The sequence below is a fragment of the Myotis lucifugus genome, unplaced genomic scaffold, assembly GCF_000147115.1.
Source record: "Myotis lucifugus unplaced genomic scaffold, Myoluc2.0 scaffold_9, whole genome shotgun sequence".
NCBI classification, from domain to species: Eukaryota; Metazoa; Chordata; class Mammalia; order Chiroptera; family Vespertilionidae; genus Myotis; species Myotis lucifugus.
The window spans coordinates 5,161,835-5,174,142 of record NW_005871057.1 but is presented as its reverse complement, the minus strand read 5'-3'; the positions used below and the strand labels follow the sequence as shown (position 1 = coordinate 5,174,142).

The following is a 12,308-nucleotide window of genomic DNA, read 5'->3' as shown; positions in this document are numbered from 1 at the left end:
ATCTGATTCAGTTTATCTCCTTATTCATCAGGGGCTTGTTTTATGCGTGTGCACACAGGAACTGGTTTTTATTGTGACTTTGATGAGCCAGTCTCATGGTGCTACAAATAGGACAAAATGAGAAGTTTAGATCCTGTTATTTAGGGGTCAGGTTAATTTTTTTTCTCCCTCTATATATTGGCCCACCCTTGACTTTTGAGTTGCACTGTATTTTTTCCCACCCAAATTTAAAGTTTATTTCTGCCATGAGCCTTATTCTGCCCAGTTTCACTGCTCTCTATTTTAACACTTTTGGCTACATTTCCTGATGTAGCACAATATGCCAAATGTAAAAGTAGGAGCCAGAAGCTGAAAATGGAGGGAGATGCAAACCGCCAGGTAGCTTTCGACTATTTCTCATATTTAAAATGCACAGAAACTCTCTTATTGGTTGTGTATCTATTTCTGCTTTATGTAGCCTTTCTTTCCACATCCCTGTTACCCCTTTCCACAGCCCTATGTGGGAGATGTTATAATTATCTCCATTTTGCAGATGAGTCAGCTGAGCTCAGAAAAGGGCAGATAACTTGCCAGAAGTCATGCAGTGATAAATAGCACATAAGGGATTTAAAAACTAAGGCAGAATAACTCCAGAGCCTGTACCCTTAGCCATAAGGCCTTCAGCACAATTATTCAATTTAAATCCATGAAAAAACGCCTAGATTTACTACAGCTTATATGAGACATTGCCTAAGAATTAATAGCTACCATATAGAGTATGTCCGTTCTCCTTAATTGTGACTAATTTCAGAGAACAGGGAGATTGGGGGACATCATCCACACGGTTTTCACCATATTATACCACAAGAGGTCCAAAGTACCTTTGACTATTGTACCTGCAAAGGATCTTGGGTAATAAAAGAACAAAGGCAAGCTATATTTGCAATACCTATTCAGGAGTCAATGTGAGCAAAATACAAGTATTAAGTTTCATTAGGACAGTAGAAATTGAAGCCATTGATTTTAAACATGAATAATAGTTACTTTGAAAACATGGATAAACCTGGAGAATGTTTTTCTTTCCTTTCTTTTAAAATTCATTTAAAATTATTTTTGACATACAATACTATATTACTTTCAGGTGTACAAATTGGTGATTAGACATATATGTACCTTATGAAGTCATCACCGAAATCTGTCTAGTACTCATCTGCCACCATTCATAGTTATTACAGTATTATTGACTATACTAGAAGCCTGGTGCATGAAATTCGTGCACGGGAGAGGGGGAGGTCCCTCAGCCTGGCCTGCACTCTCTCCAATCCAGGACCCCTCAGGGATGTCCGACTGCCAGTTTAGACAGTCGGACATCCCTCTCGCAATCTGGAACCGCTGGCTCCTAACTGCTCGCCTGCCTTCCTGCCTGATCACCTCTAACCTCTCTGCCTGCCTGCCTGATCAACCCTAATCACTTCTGCCTACCTATCTGATGCCCCTAACTGTTCCCCTGCCGGCCTGATTGCTCCCTAACTGCTCCCCTGCCAGCCTGATCGCTCCCTAACTGCTCCCCTACTGGCATGATCGCCCCTAACTGCTCCACTGCCTGCCTCATCACCCCTAACCACCTCTGCCTTGGCCTCTGCCACCTCGGCTTTGTCCAGAAGGACATCCAGAAGATCATATGGCTGTCCGGTCTAATTAGCATATTGCTCTTTTATTAGTATAGATTCCCTACAGCCCTGTGACTATTTTTATAATTGGTGATTTGTACTTCTTAATCCCCTTTACTTTTTCCACCTGTCCTCCACCTAGAAAACATTTCTCTACTTTCCTTAAAATCAGTTATATGGAGGATTTTTTTGTTGATTATGTCAAAGGAAAATGAATTTATGAAGTCTTCCTTGTGCAAAGTATTGACTATATGACAACTACCTAAGTTACATAATCACCTCTGACCTTCTCCACCACACAAAAAATATAAAGGGCTGAAAACTAGCCATACCTGTCTCTTCCTCCATAATGCCCTATTAAATGTTGCTAAATTTAACAGTTTCATAGATTTTATATAGTCATTTTTCTTCTACATATTGTGTTTTCCCCTTGCTATAAACACCTACTTATTGGCCATTTAGAGAAAGTAACAAGCTAGTATTTTCTTCTCACACCTGCAAAAATTTTTTATTGGTATTAGATTGTGAGAAAGTTTAAAGTAGAATTGCATGTTTTAATTTTCACGGTTCTCATAAACTTGTCCTTTTATCTTGAGTAGTTAACATATGGGTTGAAATAACACAAAAAAAGACAATCACAAAGAGAACTCATAAATGGATAGAGGTATTTGTGTTAATTTTGAGTATCATAAAAAATAGATCAGAAGGGCCCTCCTGTTTGATATTTGGATGAATTATACCTTCTTTGAAATAGAAAATGGAAGTTTTCAATGGAGTTGAATGAATAAAGTTTATTTAATATATCAAGTAATAAAAATAATATAATAGCTAAATTAATTAAGTACAAAATGTTTTTCTAAGGGTTTCACAAGTTTAACCCACTTTATCCTTGTGGCACTCCCACTTTCCCCACTTGACTGATGGGAAAACTAACATAATAAGTAACTTGCATCAGGTCACATGACTGGTAAGTGACACACCCAGGGAACCCATTGCTCAGCTTAACCACAGGTGATGTATCTAAGAAATCATATTCCTATGTAATTCACAAATCACATCTGCTATGACAAAATTGTGTTTAAGGAAGAGCAGAGCTCTCTTTTTTTTTGTAATTCATTTCTAATCTGTTCAATAATTTATTTTTGCCTCAATTGTGTGGAAAATAATGTACTAGGTATTTATTGTGATGTCCAAGCTGAAAGTTGTGGCTATGTATCACGTTGTCACTACAGAAACAATTGGTCCCCTGCCCCGAAATATGAGTGAATGAAAATCTAACTGCCTCAAGTAATTAAATTGAGGACATCCAAATAAAAGCATTCTAATGTTATACTTGATTGTACAAATATTATAGCAAGTATTTACAGAAACTATTAAACAAGCCTTATTGTTTAATATTTCCACACTAATAAAATATAGAAAAAGGTGATTAAACAAAACTTGTCATTCTTAAAACTCTGATCACACTTAGACAAAGTTATACTTAGAGAAAATAACTTATTCCTGATGTTATTTCAACTTATTCAATTTGATTGCTAAAATTTACATGGCTTTTTCTTCAGAATTCTCTGAATTAATGAAGAGATAAAGGAAAACCAAAAATGTTGATATAGTTACTATCTCTTAATATCAGAGTGGAGAATTTTTTAATATGTTTTTATTGATTTCAGAGAGGAAGGGAGAGGGAGAGAGAGATATAGAAACATCAATGAAGAGAGAGAATCATTGATCGGCTGCCTCCTGCACACCCCACACTGGGGATCCAGCCTGCAGCCTGGGCATGTGCCCTAATTGAGAATCGAACCTTGATCTCCTGGTTCATAGGTCGACGCTCAACCACTGAGCCATGCCAGCTGGACTCAGAGTACATAATTTTTGTTGTTGTTTTGGAATTGTTTCAACTGTTTTTGTGGCTGACGATCTCAAAGGATGGTTGTAACGATTGCATAACTTTGAAAAGAAAGCTTTGATTTCAAAAGTCAGAAATAACAAAGCTGAAATCTCATAGCATGGGTCATAAACTAAAACTAAGACCTAATTGTCCTTGATTCAAATTAAAGACCTAATTTAAATCAATTCTTACTATGCCCTCTTATTTTTATCTAAAGGAATTATATAAATGTTCAAATACAGAAACTTGCCACTACCAAAGAAAAGCTTCCCATTCCTGACAAACCTTTCTACACAAATTAATAAACTTCCTCCAAAGACATTTCCTCAATGATTATAAAATACAATCCAATTGAGGAAAAAGAAGACCCGAGCAGTGAAAAGCAGGTGAAGATACATGTGTATGCATATATGGGTGCTTTCTATTTCAATGCCACTTGTGATTGTAAATAATTGTGCACAGTGTTATGTCAAATTCAGATGCTAATATAAAGATGTATAGTTTTAGAAATTTAGTTAAAAAATATCCAATGGTGCCATATGTGTGCATGCATATATGACATGTTTCTTTGTATATCTATATATGCTGTGGTCATTTAAAGTGAATTCCAACATAGGATTAATGGCCATTCATATAGTCCCTGAATTTTTTTTTAGTATACCTCTGCAAGCTTTATTAAATATTATACTAAAGTGTGGCTTCCAGAAAAGGTACAATTAGCAGATATTTAGTGTTATCTTATATTAGTTCTTTTTATTTTTAATTTATTTTAATTTGTAAGCTTAAAAGCCATAGATACACCCTACATTAGAATATCTGTAGGCACATTATCCAGGCTAGATAATTTATATTTATCATTAATTTAAATCGTCAAGTACTAAGCATATGTTATGTAGAATATTTTCCTAGGTATTGAAGAGTATTCAGATAAGTTAATTTAAGCTCTTAAGGAGTCTGTTTTATATTAATAAAAATACATTTGGTTTTATTATTATATAGATGAGAGTTCCTAGTTGCACATAAGAGTACAGCTTAGCTGTTTTAATCAAGAAAACATTAATTAAGGTATATAAAAATCTCTAAACTGAGCTTCCAGGCACAATTTCTAGGACCACATTTCTTAGTCTTGTAAATTTTTCTCACACCCCCCCGTCCCAGTAACATGCACCCTCTGCTGCTACCTGTGCCAGCAAAACAGATGCCCTGCCCATCACGTTTCCTCATCTCACCCCTCAGAATCTGTCCTGTGCATGTGGCTCTGATGAGCTGACTCTAAAGTCACATATCTGCCACCTAGTGGTAGCCATGACTGAGAAATGTTTCTTGGATCCTATGTTACTGAGACAATAGCATTCGGAATGTGGGGAACTATTAAATATGGAGGTTTTTTTCATAAGATTTGGGGCAACCACGACTGTCAAGTCTACAGTACAATCTCACTTTTATCAGCTCCTTTTCCATATTAAAATTCTAAACAACAGTATTACCGACATGTATCCACTCAACAAATACTTATTGTGTATCTATAGATGTCAGGAACTAAGCCAATATTCAAATACCCAAATCATTTAAATCAAGATAAACATAGTACCTACCCTTGTGGAGTCTATATTTTAATGAGGAAACAGAATAAAATTTAGTGAAACTGTTCATGAGAAATAACACAGCATGATATGTTGTGAAGAAAATAAGCAAGAGATTCAAGTAGAGGATTATGGAGGCTGGGAAGAGGAGAGACCTACCTTATATAGAGTATCAAGCAAGTGTTTCTTTGAGAGGGCGATGTTTAAACTAAGACTAAAGAACGAGAAAGAGCTGGTCACATGAAGAGCCAAAGGAAGAGTATTCCAGTCAGAAATTTCAACATATGCAAAGGCTCAGCATATTGAGGGTCCAAAAGTAGGCATATGTGGTTAGAGCATGCTTTGCCAGGGAAAGACTAACACCAGGTGATGTTGGAGAAATAGGCAGGGTTAAGTGCATAAAATGCTATATAGCCTACCTGAAACTGATTAGATTTAATGAATTCTGGCATGTATCTATAGAATTCAGGAGTAGAATATCATGAATATAATCAGAAGTTGATAAATAAAAGGAAAACTCCTTAAAATATCAATATTTATGTCATCTTCATACAGAATTTCTATTACAATTATTTTGACCCTTAAACATGACCTCTACCTACTGATTTGTATATGTTTAGAATCTCAGGTTTCTTTATGCCAGTGGCATGGAAAAGTTTTCTGACACTGACCCATAATTAGAAACAGTAAGTGTAGAGAACTCATTAACTTAATAAACATTAAGAAATATGATACTAATATGTGACATTGAATCTAGCAATGACATTATGAAAATCAAAAATTTTCATTACTGTGTAAGCTTTAGGAAAAAATCTTGGGGAAAAAACTAAATTGTGTTTTTTTTATTTCCACCCCAGTATCTTCTATTTGGTTTTTTCTCTTGTTTGAGTAACTTCTGCTTTATTTTGTACAGACACCATTTGTTAGCCTACGCTTCCACCATCCTCCTGAAAAGCTCTCCTACAAAACCAACTGGTCATGTGTTATTCTTCAATAGCAACATTTTAATAACTGATAACCCAGTAGTTTTTTTTTAATTTTTCTTCTCATGTATCTTTGCTTTTAGTGGCAGAACTCCCTCATAAAATAAAATAAAGGTGATATTCTAAGTCACGAAACATTTAAAAACAAACTTTGTCTGGAAAAAGTCAAAGCATAGAGTCTGTAACATACTGAAACCACTGGACTTCTATCTATCCTGGGCTTCTATCATGGCTCCAGTGGCCACTCTGGGTAAATGAAGGTTCTAGACTACTCAGTTTAAAAAGTATTTATACCTGAAATTAATATATATATAACATGTCAATTGTAATTAAAAAATAAAAAATGATTTAAAATAAAATTACGTCCTTTAACCTTTTTTTCCAAAATGACTATTGCTAATTTCAGTTACTCTATTCCATTTGACTGCATACATTTTTATGATATAATTTAAGAATTAATTGTACATAAAATTATTAGCGATTATCACTAATAATTACTATAGCAACTGGTAATTGTGATTATTACTGTAATCACTATACAACATGTGATTATCATTACAATCACATTTAAAGCCATGTGATTATTATGTACATTTCCTTCAAATAAAAAAATTTAAATAACCAAATATAAATGGAATTAATTTTGACTTTAAACATTATTAACAAAACCATCATGCATTGTGCAATGTTCTTTAATAATTTTCATATTGGGTCACACATATTACGTTGTGTTCTACTGAATCCATACTCAAATGGTTAAATTTTCCAAAAGAATGTATACAATTTACATTATATTTTTAAATTCAGTAATTTTTCATATAATAGACCTGCAATTTATTATTATTTTTTTTTTCGATGTCAGCACTTTATTATCTTCAGCCCCGATCTGAGCGCCCGCCTGGGCATCCAAAGGAACAAGAGCCTTGGAGGCAGGGTAGTGACTGATGTTCACTTAAAAGAACAGAAATGCGGGAATGCTGGGCCGCCCTGGGCCCTTCCCATCAGCCCTCAACATCCCCCCTCGGCCCGCCATGTGGGGGCACCAAGACAGCCAGGGGTCTGCCCAAGGTCACACCCAGAAGGGATGCTGAATTTAGTGCCGTTCCATCTGACCAAACTCCTTTTCCCGAAGTTCACTCCTTTTGATCTTGCCAGGGACAAACTCCACCTTCCTCGGGGACTTGTACGGGGCTGTCACTGCCTTCACGTGCTTCTGCAGCTCTTTGGTGAGCTGGTCCGGGTCATGGGACAGAAACTGTGGGGTCAGGACAATGAAGGCCTTCACCACCTGCCCTCGCATCGGGTCTGGGCTGCTCACCACAGCTGACTCAGCCACCGCCGGATGCTTGGCCAGGGCGCTCTCCACCTCTGCCGGCCCAATGCGGTACCCCAAGGAGTTGATGATGTCATCGTCCCTCCCCAGGAACCAGATGTAGCCCTCTTCGTCAATAGTTGCTTTGTCCCCAGTGTTGTAAAAGTCCCCACACTCCACTTTGGCTGTCTTCACTGGGTCATTCTCATACAACATGAACAGGCCGATGGGCTTGGTGGGCTTGATACTGATGCCAAGGTTGCCCTCAGTGTTGGGCGGCAGGATGTTGCCCTCGTCGTCGATGACCTGTAATTTAGTTGATTTCCCCCATCACCTTTATCCCCTCTATGCCCTCTTGCAATGCTATTTAGTTTTAATGTATTTTATGAAGCCTGGTTTGGACACAGGTTTGCACTTTTTGCCACTTACCTGTATTATAATCTGAGGTTATCATTAGATATTATGTAAACCTACAATATTTTAAGGAAGCCATTTTTAAGAATTAATGATTCAAATCTATAAGATAATTCTATTTTCTGTTAAACTCAACAGCTGTTACTGGAGCATTTGGAGTGCCTTGTGTCACGACACGAAAGGTCACTGAGAATGACGGTGGTAAAACGGCAAGCCCAGTCCCCCTCGGGAGTTTCCAGTGAAGTTGAGGTTCTCAAGGCACTGAAATCTTTGTTTGAGCACCACAAGGCCTTGGATGAAAAGGTACAGTATTGTTAAAGGGATGCTTACAATCTTACATGTCAACTTTACTTCAAAAAAGCTATATTTAAAAAAAAAAACTTTACTAAAAATAAAAACTATAGTAATGGCAAAAGATTTCAGCCTCACTGTGCTTTTGCTGAGGATTGCAGCAACTGTGCTCCTTGTCTTCATCCATGAGACTCCTGACTCCTGAACACTCAGTTCAGAGGAACACCTTTGAGTTATAAGAAAATTATTTTTAATAAATGCAACAGGATTACTGTGTGTATATTGGTAATATTCATCACTATGTGAATGTTTTTAATGCCACTGGATAAATGGCTTCTCAAGTGAGACTTCTGTTATGGTACATTATGGTCCAACTCCCTATTGCCAGTTGAAATTTAATATTATCATTCAGCTTTTCTCTCTCTCTCTCTTTCATTTTCTCTTGCCCCACCTCTCTTTGAAATGCATGTATGTAGATGCCAACATTAGAGACAACTAATTGGCAAGTAAGCATATCTTGAGGTATATATTATAACCATACAGTATTTATAGGTCTCTAATATCATAGTTTTGAATATACATTTTTAAGCCTCTGAAGATAATAGCATAAGGTATTAGTAGAAAAACATACTTTAGGTCTTTTTTAAAGTAGCCATAAATTTCTTTCAGCTGGTCCTCAGATGGATTCTACTGACATAAGCCAATATGATGATAATATTCTTTGCAGGTTAGTAAGGTTTATGACATAATTTCCATTTTGTAAGTTTTAAAGAATGAACATTTAAAAATGAATAAAGTTTTAGGATTTTGTAAAGTGGAAATTGGGTCACTTCATTGTAAACTATCAGAAAAGTTCTGAGCATTAAAATCCAAACTAGGGATTCTTACCCAGTTATATCTAGGTTTTGACATGCAGGCACTCTTGCTCTATTTAATATTTATATACATATGTATTTTTATCATTGGTCTTTCAGATGTTCTTTGAGCTGGGGATTATGTGGAATATATACATAATGATAACTATAGTTCTGTTTTCCAGATGATTAGGAATAAATTATTTTATTTTTTATTTTAGCTCTGTGAGGTGACTTATTTATGAATATTGAATAAAACAAAATGAAAATTATATAATGATTCCTGATAAACATAATATCAACAAATATTGCTTATCAAATCATCATTTAATATATTTAATGTTGTTTCGTATTATATCCCCTTTCTTATTACAAAAGTATATTGTTAAGACTCTGCAAGACTTTATAGAATATCTATTATGTGTCAGACTCCTTGGCAGATATTTGGCACAATAAGATAAATAATATATTCTTCTTACAACTGCAGATTCACATGTCAATAACAGGCACTACTAAGAAGACATGTATAATGTGATATGGAGTCACAGAAAGAATTGTGACTTATTCTGCTTGAGAAAGTGACAAGGAAGTCATGAATGTATTCATAGAGGGGGTGATTTGACCTGGGTATTAAAAATGTATCAGGGTTTTTTAAGCGGAGAAATAAAGATACTTTAAACACTGCAGCCAATATATAATATAACCCAGAGGTATATGAAGAACATGGCCTGTTCAGAGAAAATTTAACATAACTTGAATGAAGGAACTTGAGAATGTGTGGTTTGGGATGCTCCCTGGAAGCACCCCACATCATTTAAGTGAGGAATACTTTCATGCAGGAATGAATAGAAAGCAATAAACAGCATTTAAGACAAGCAAAGCTCTTAGCTCATGCTCAGCATGTGTCAAATGCTCAGTGAATATTAAATGAATATTACTATTAACATGAGTACCAAGTTTCAGCATATGACAAAACTTTAGAACTATGTAAAGATATTATCACTGTTGACCTTCATGCTTGTTTTAAATAGTATTTCAGCCCTAACCGGTTTGGCTCAGTGGATAGAGTGCTGGTCCATGGACTGAAGGGTCATGGGTTTGATTCTGGTCAAGGGCATGTACCTTGGTTGCAGGCTAGATCCCCAATAGGGGGCGTGCAGGAAGCTGGCTGATGTTTCTCTCTCATTGATGCTTCTATCTCTCTATCCCTCTCCCTTCCTTTCTCTAAAATCAGTAAAATATATTTTAAAAAATAAATAAATATTTCATTTATTTATCGAGGAATTAATATGTGCCTAAGGACCTTCTTAGACAATTTATCTAACTAAGAATAGCTCACAGCTCATGATGATAGGAATGTGTGAGGAAACAGACATAAAACAAGTAATTAAAATATTCTAATTTAATTTATGGACATTATATTAAAATATAGATAGAAGATCAAATGAATATGCAATTAACTATATCTTGAGAGCAAGAAACTACCAACTTTATCATAGAACTCCTGAAGAGCTAAATGCAGCATAAAAGCTTGAGCATGCTATGGACAATTACAATGACTGGCAGTCTTCATTACTGATGCCCTTATTCATATATCCACTAAGTTGTAAGGTAGGATTTTTGCAATTAGCTAAGACCAACAGTAATTTTGACATCCCTCTCTAATATATTCATTAATTCTATAGGCTGGAGGAAATAAAATTATATGTGTGTTTTGTATTGACTATTTTTAAAAAAACATATAGGAGATATATGGCAACTATAGCAAAAATATCAGATATTTATGCACTCCCCATTAATTCCTGTGATCTAATATAACAGTACCAAAACTGGATTTGAACTTTTGCTATTTGAAGATTTCCTCGCAATGGTGTTGTTACAAGATAGATAATTCCAAAATGAAATCCTGCCATGACTTAATACTTATTTAAAATGTATGCTTATTCCACCAAAATTTCTTTTCATTCTGAAACACATTTGTTGTATTTAGGGATTTATTTTATTTTAATTCCTAGGGATACAATTTCTGTGGCTTTGAAACATCCTTTGGGAAGAAAAAACCCACATAATTATTTTATAGCATTTTGAGGAATATAGATGTCACAAATGAAATTATATATCAAATATGCTATACATACATAAAATATATATTTTGGGGGTTATACTATAGCTCTCTAAACAAGCAAGCAATATATCTTAACGTAAAGACTATGCAGGAATTGATGAATTGAACATAGTCAAATAAAAAAAATTAATAAAGTTAAGCTTAGAGCCAAGGCTATAAATTGTGTACTTATATTTAGGGGAAAAAAGAACACCAAATCCTACAAGAAGAATTGAGGTAATTATGGCATCCTGCTGATGCTATGCTCAGAGCAGAGCAAAAAAGGTGAAAGGCTTGTCAGATGTACTATTTTTTTTCCTATCAATGGAGTTCCACCTATGTGCACAAGGTAAAATGTTAGTGTTCTTTACTAGTACACCCTGGAAAAGTTACCCTTTTGTCCCACCTATTGTTTCTTTACTAACTTTAACATGGTGAATTATATAGAGAGAACAATTTCATCTTAACCCTTTTTCAGTTGACAGACCAGGTGCTAGGAGCAGGTCCAACATCGAGGCTGAGGTCAACACTGCAAACTGGTTCAACATTCAATCCCGTCAATAAATTTGGACTAGACTGTTTGAATTCCAAAAATAAAATTGGACCGCAAAGGGTTAATATAAATGTGAATAAAAATTAACCTAATGTATTGATATTTATATCAGCAGTGTTTACATTTAGAACATTAATTCAAAATATATTCAGAAATTATTTTTATTTTCTTGTAAAGACAGCTTCACATTCATTACTTTGTGGATAATATAATATCAAGTTTTTAATGCTGTTCTAAATTTATTGAGGGGTGATGCTGTTTCCTTGAAGGCTCAGTATAATGGGAATATAAATGTTTAACCTACAAGATAGCCTGGTTTCAGCCACTCTTATATGACTTGGATAACTATTAGAATCATTCCAATGTATTAATATATCTTTTAAAATATGGTACCTTAACCTCTTCACAGCAGTCTAAATGAGATCCAATCAATGTTACATATAGTGAAATCATCTAATCTAATAAAAGAGAAACATGCAAATTGACCGCACCTCCACTATGTCCCAAGCCAGCCCACCAGCCAATCAGAGTGACTATACGCAAATTAACCCAACCAAGATGGCGGCCGGCAGCCATGGAGCTGGAGCAAGCAGGAGGCTTGGTTGCCCCAGCGATGGAGGAAGAAGCCAAGCTTCCCGCCTGCCCTGGCCAGCTGTGGCCTCCACTCAAGGCAA

The 12,308-nt window shown here is 35.6% G+C and overlaps 1 protein-coding gene across 7 annotated transcripts in view; it reads left to right on the top strand.

Annotated features, from left to right (window-relative positions):
- Positions 1-12,308, top strand: part of PPFIA2 (PTPRF interacting protein alpha 2) — a 460,535-nt gene that overhangs the window by 287,719 nt on the left and 160,508 nt on the right. For all 7 annotated transcript variants that reach the window (XM_006083971.3, XM_014451455.2, XM_006083973.3 and 4 more), the window contains one exon: positions 7,971-8,135. In XM_006083971.3, coding sequence (XP_006084033.1) covers positions 7,971-8,135 — 165 coding nt within the window. The remainder of the gene's footprint in view (positions 1-7,970; positions 8,136-12,308) is intronic.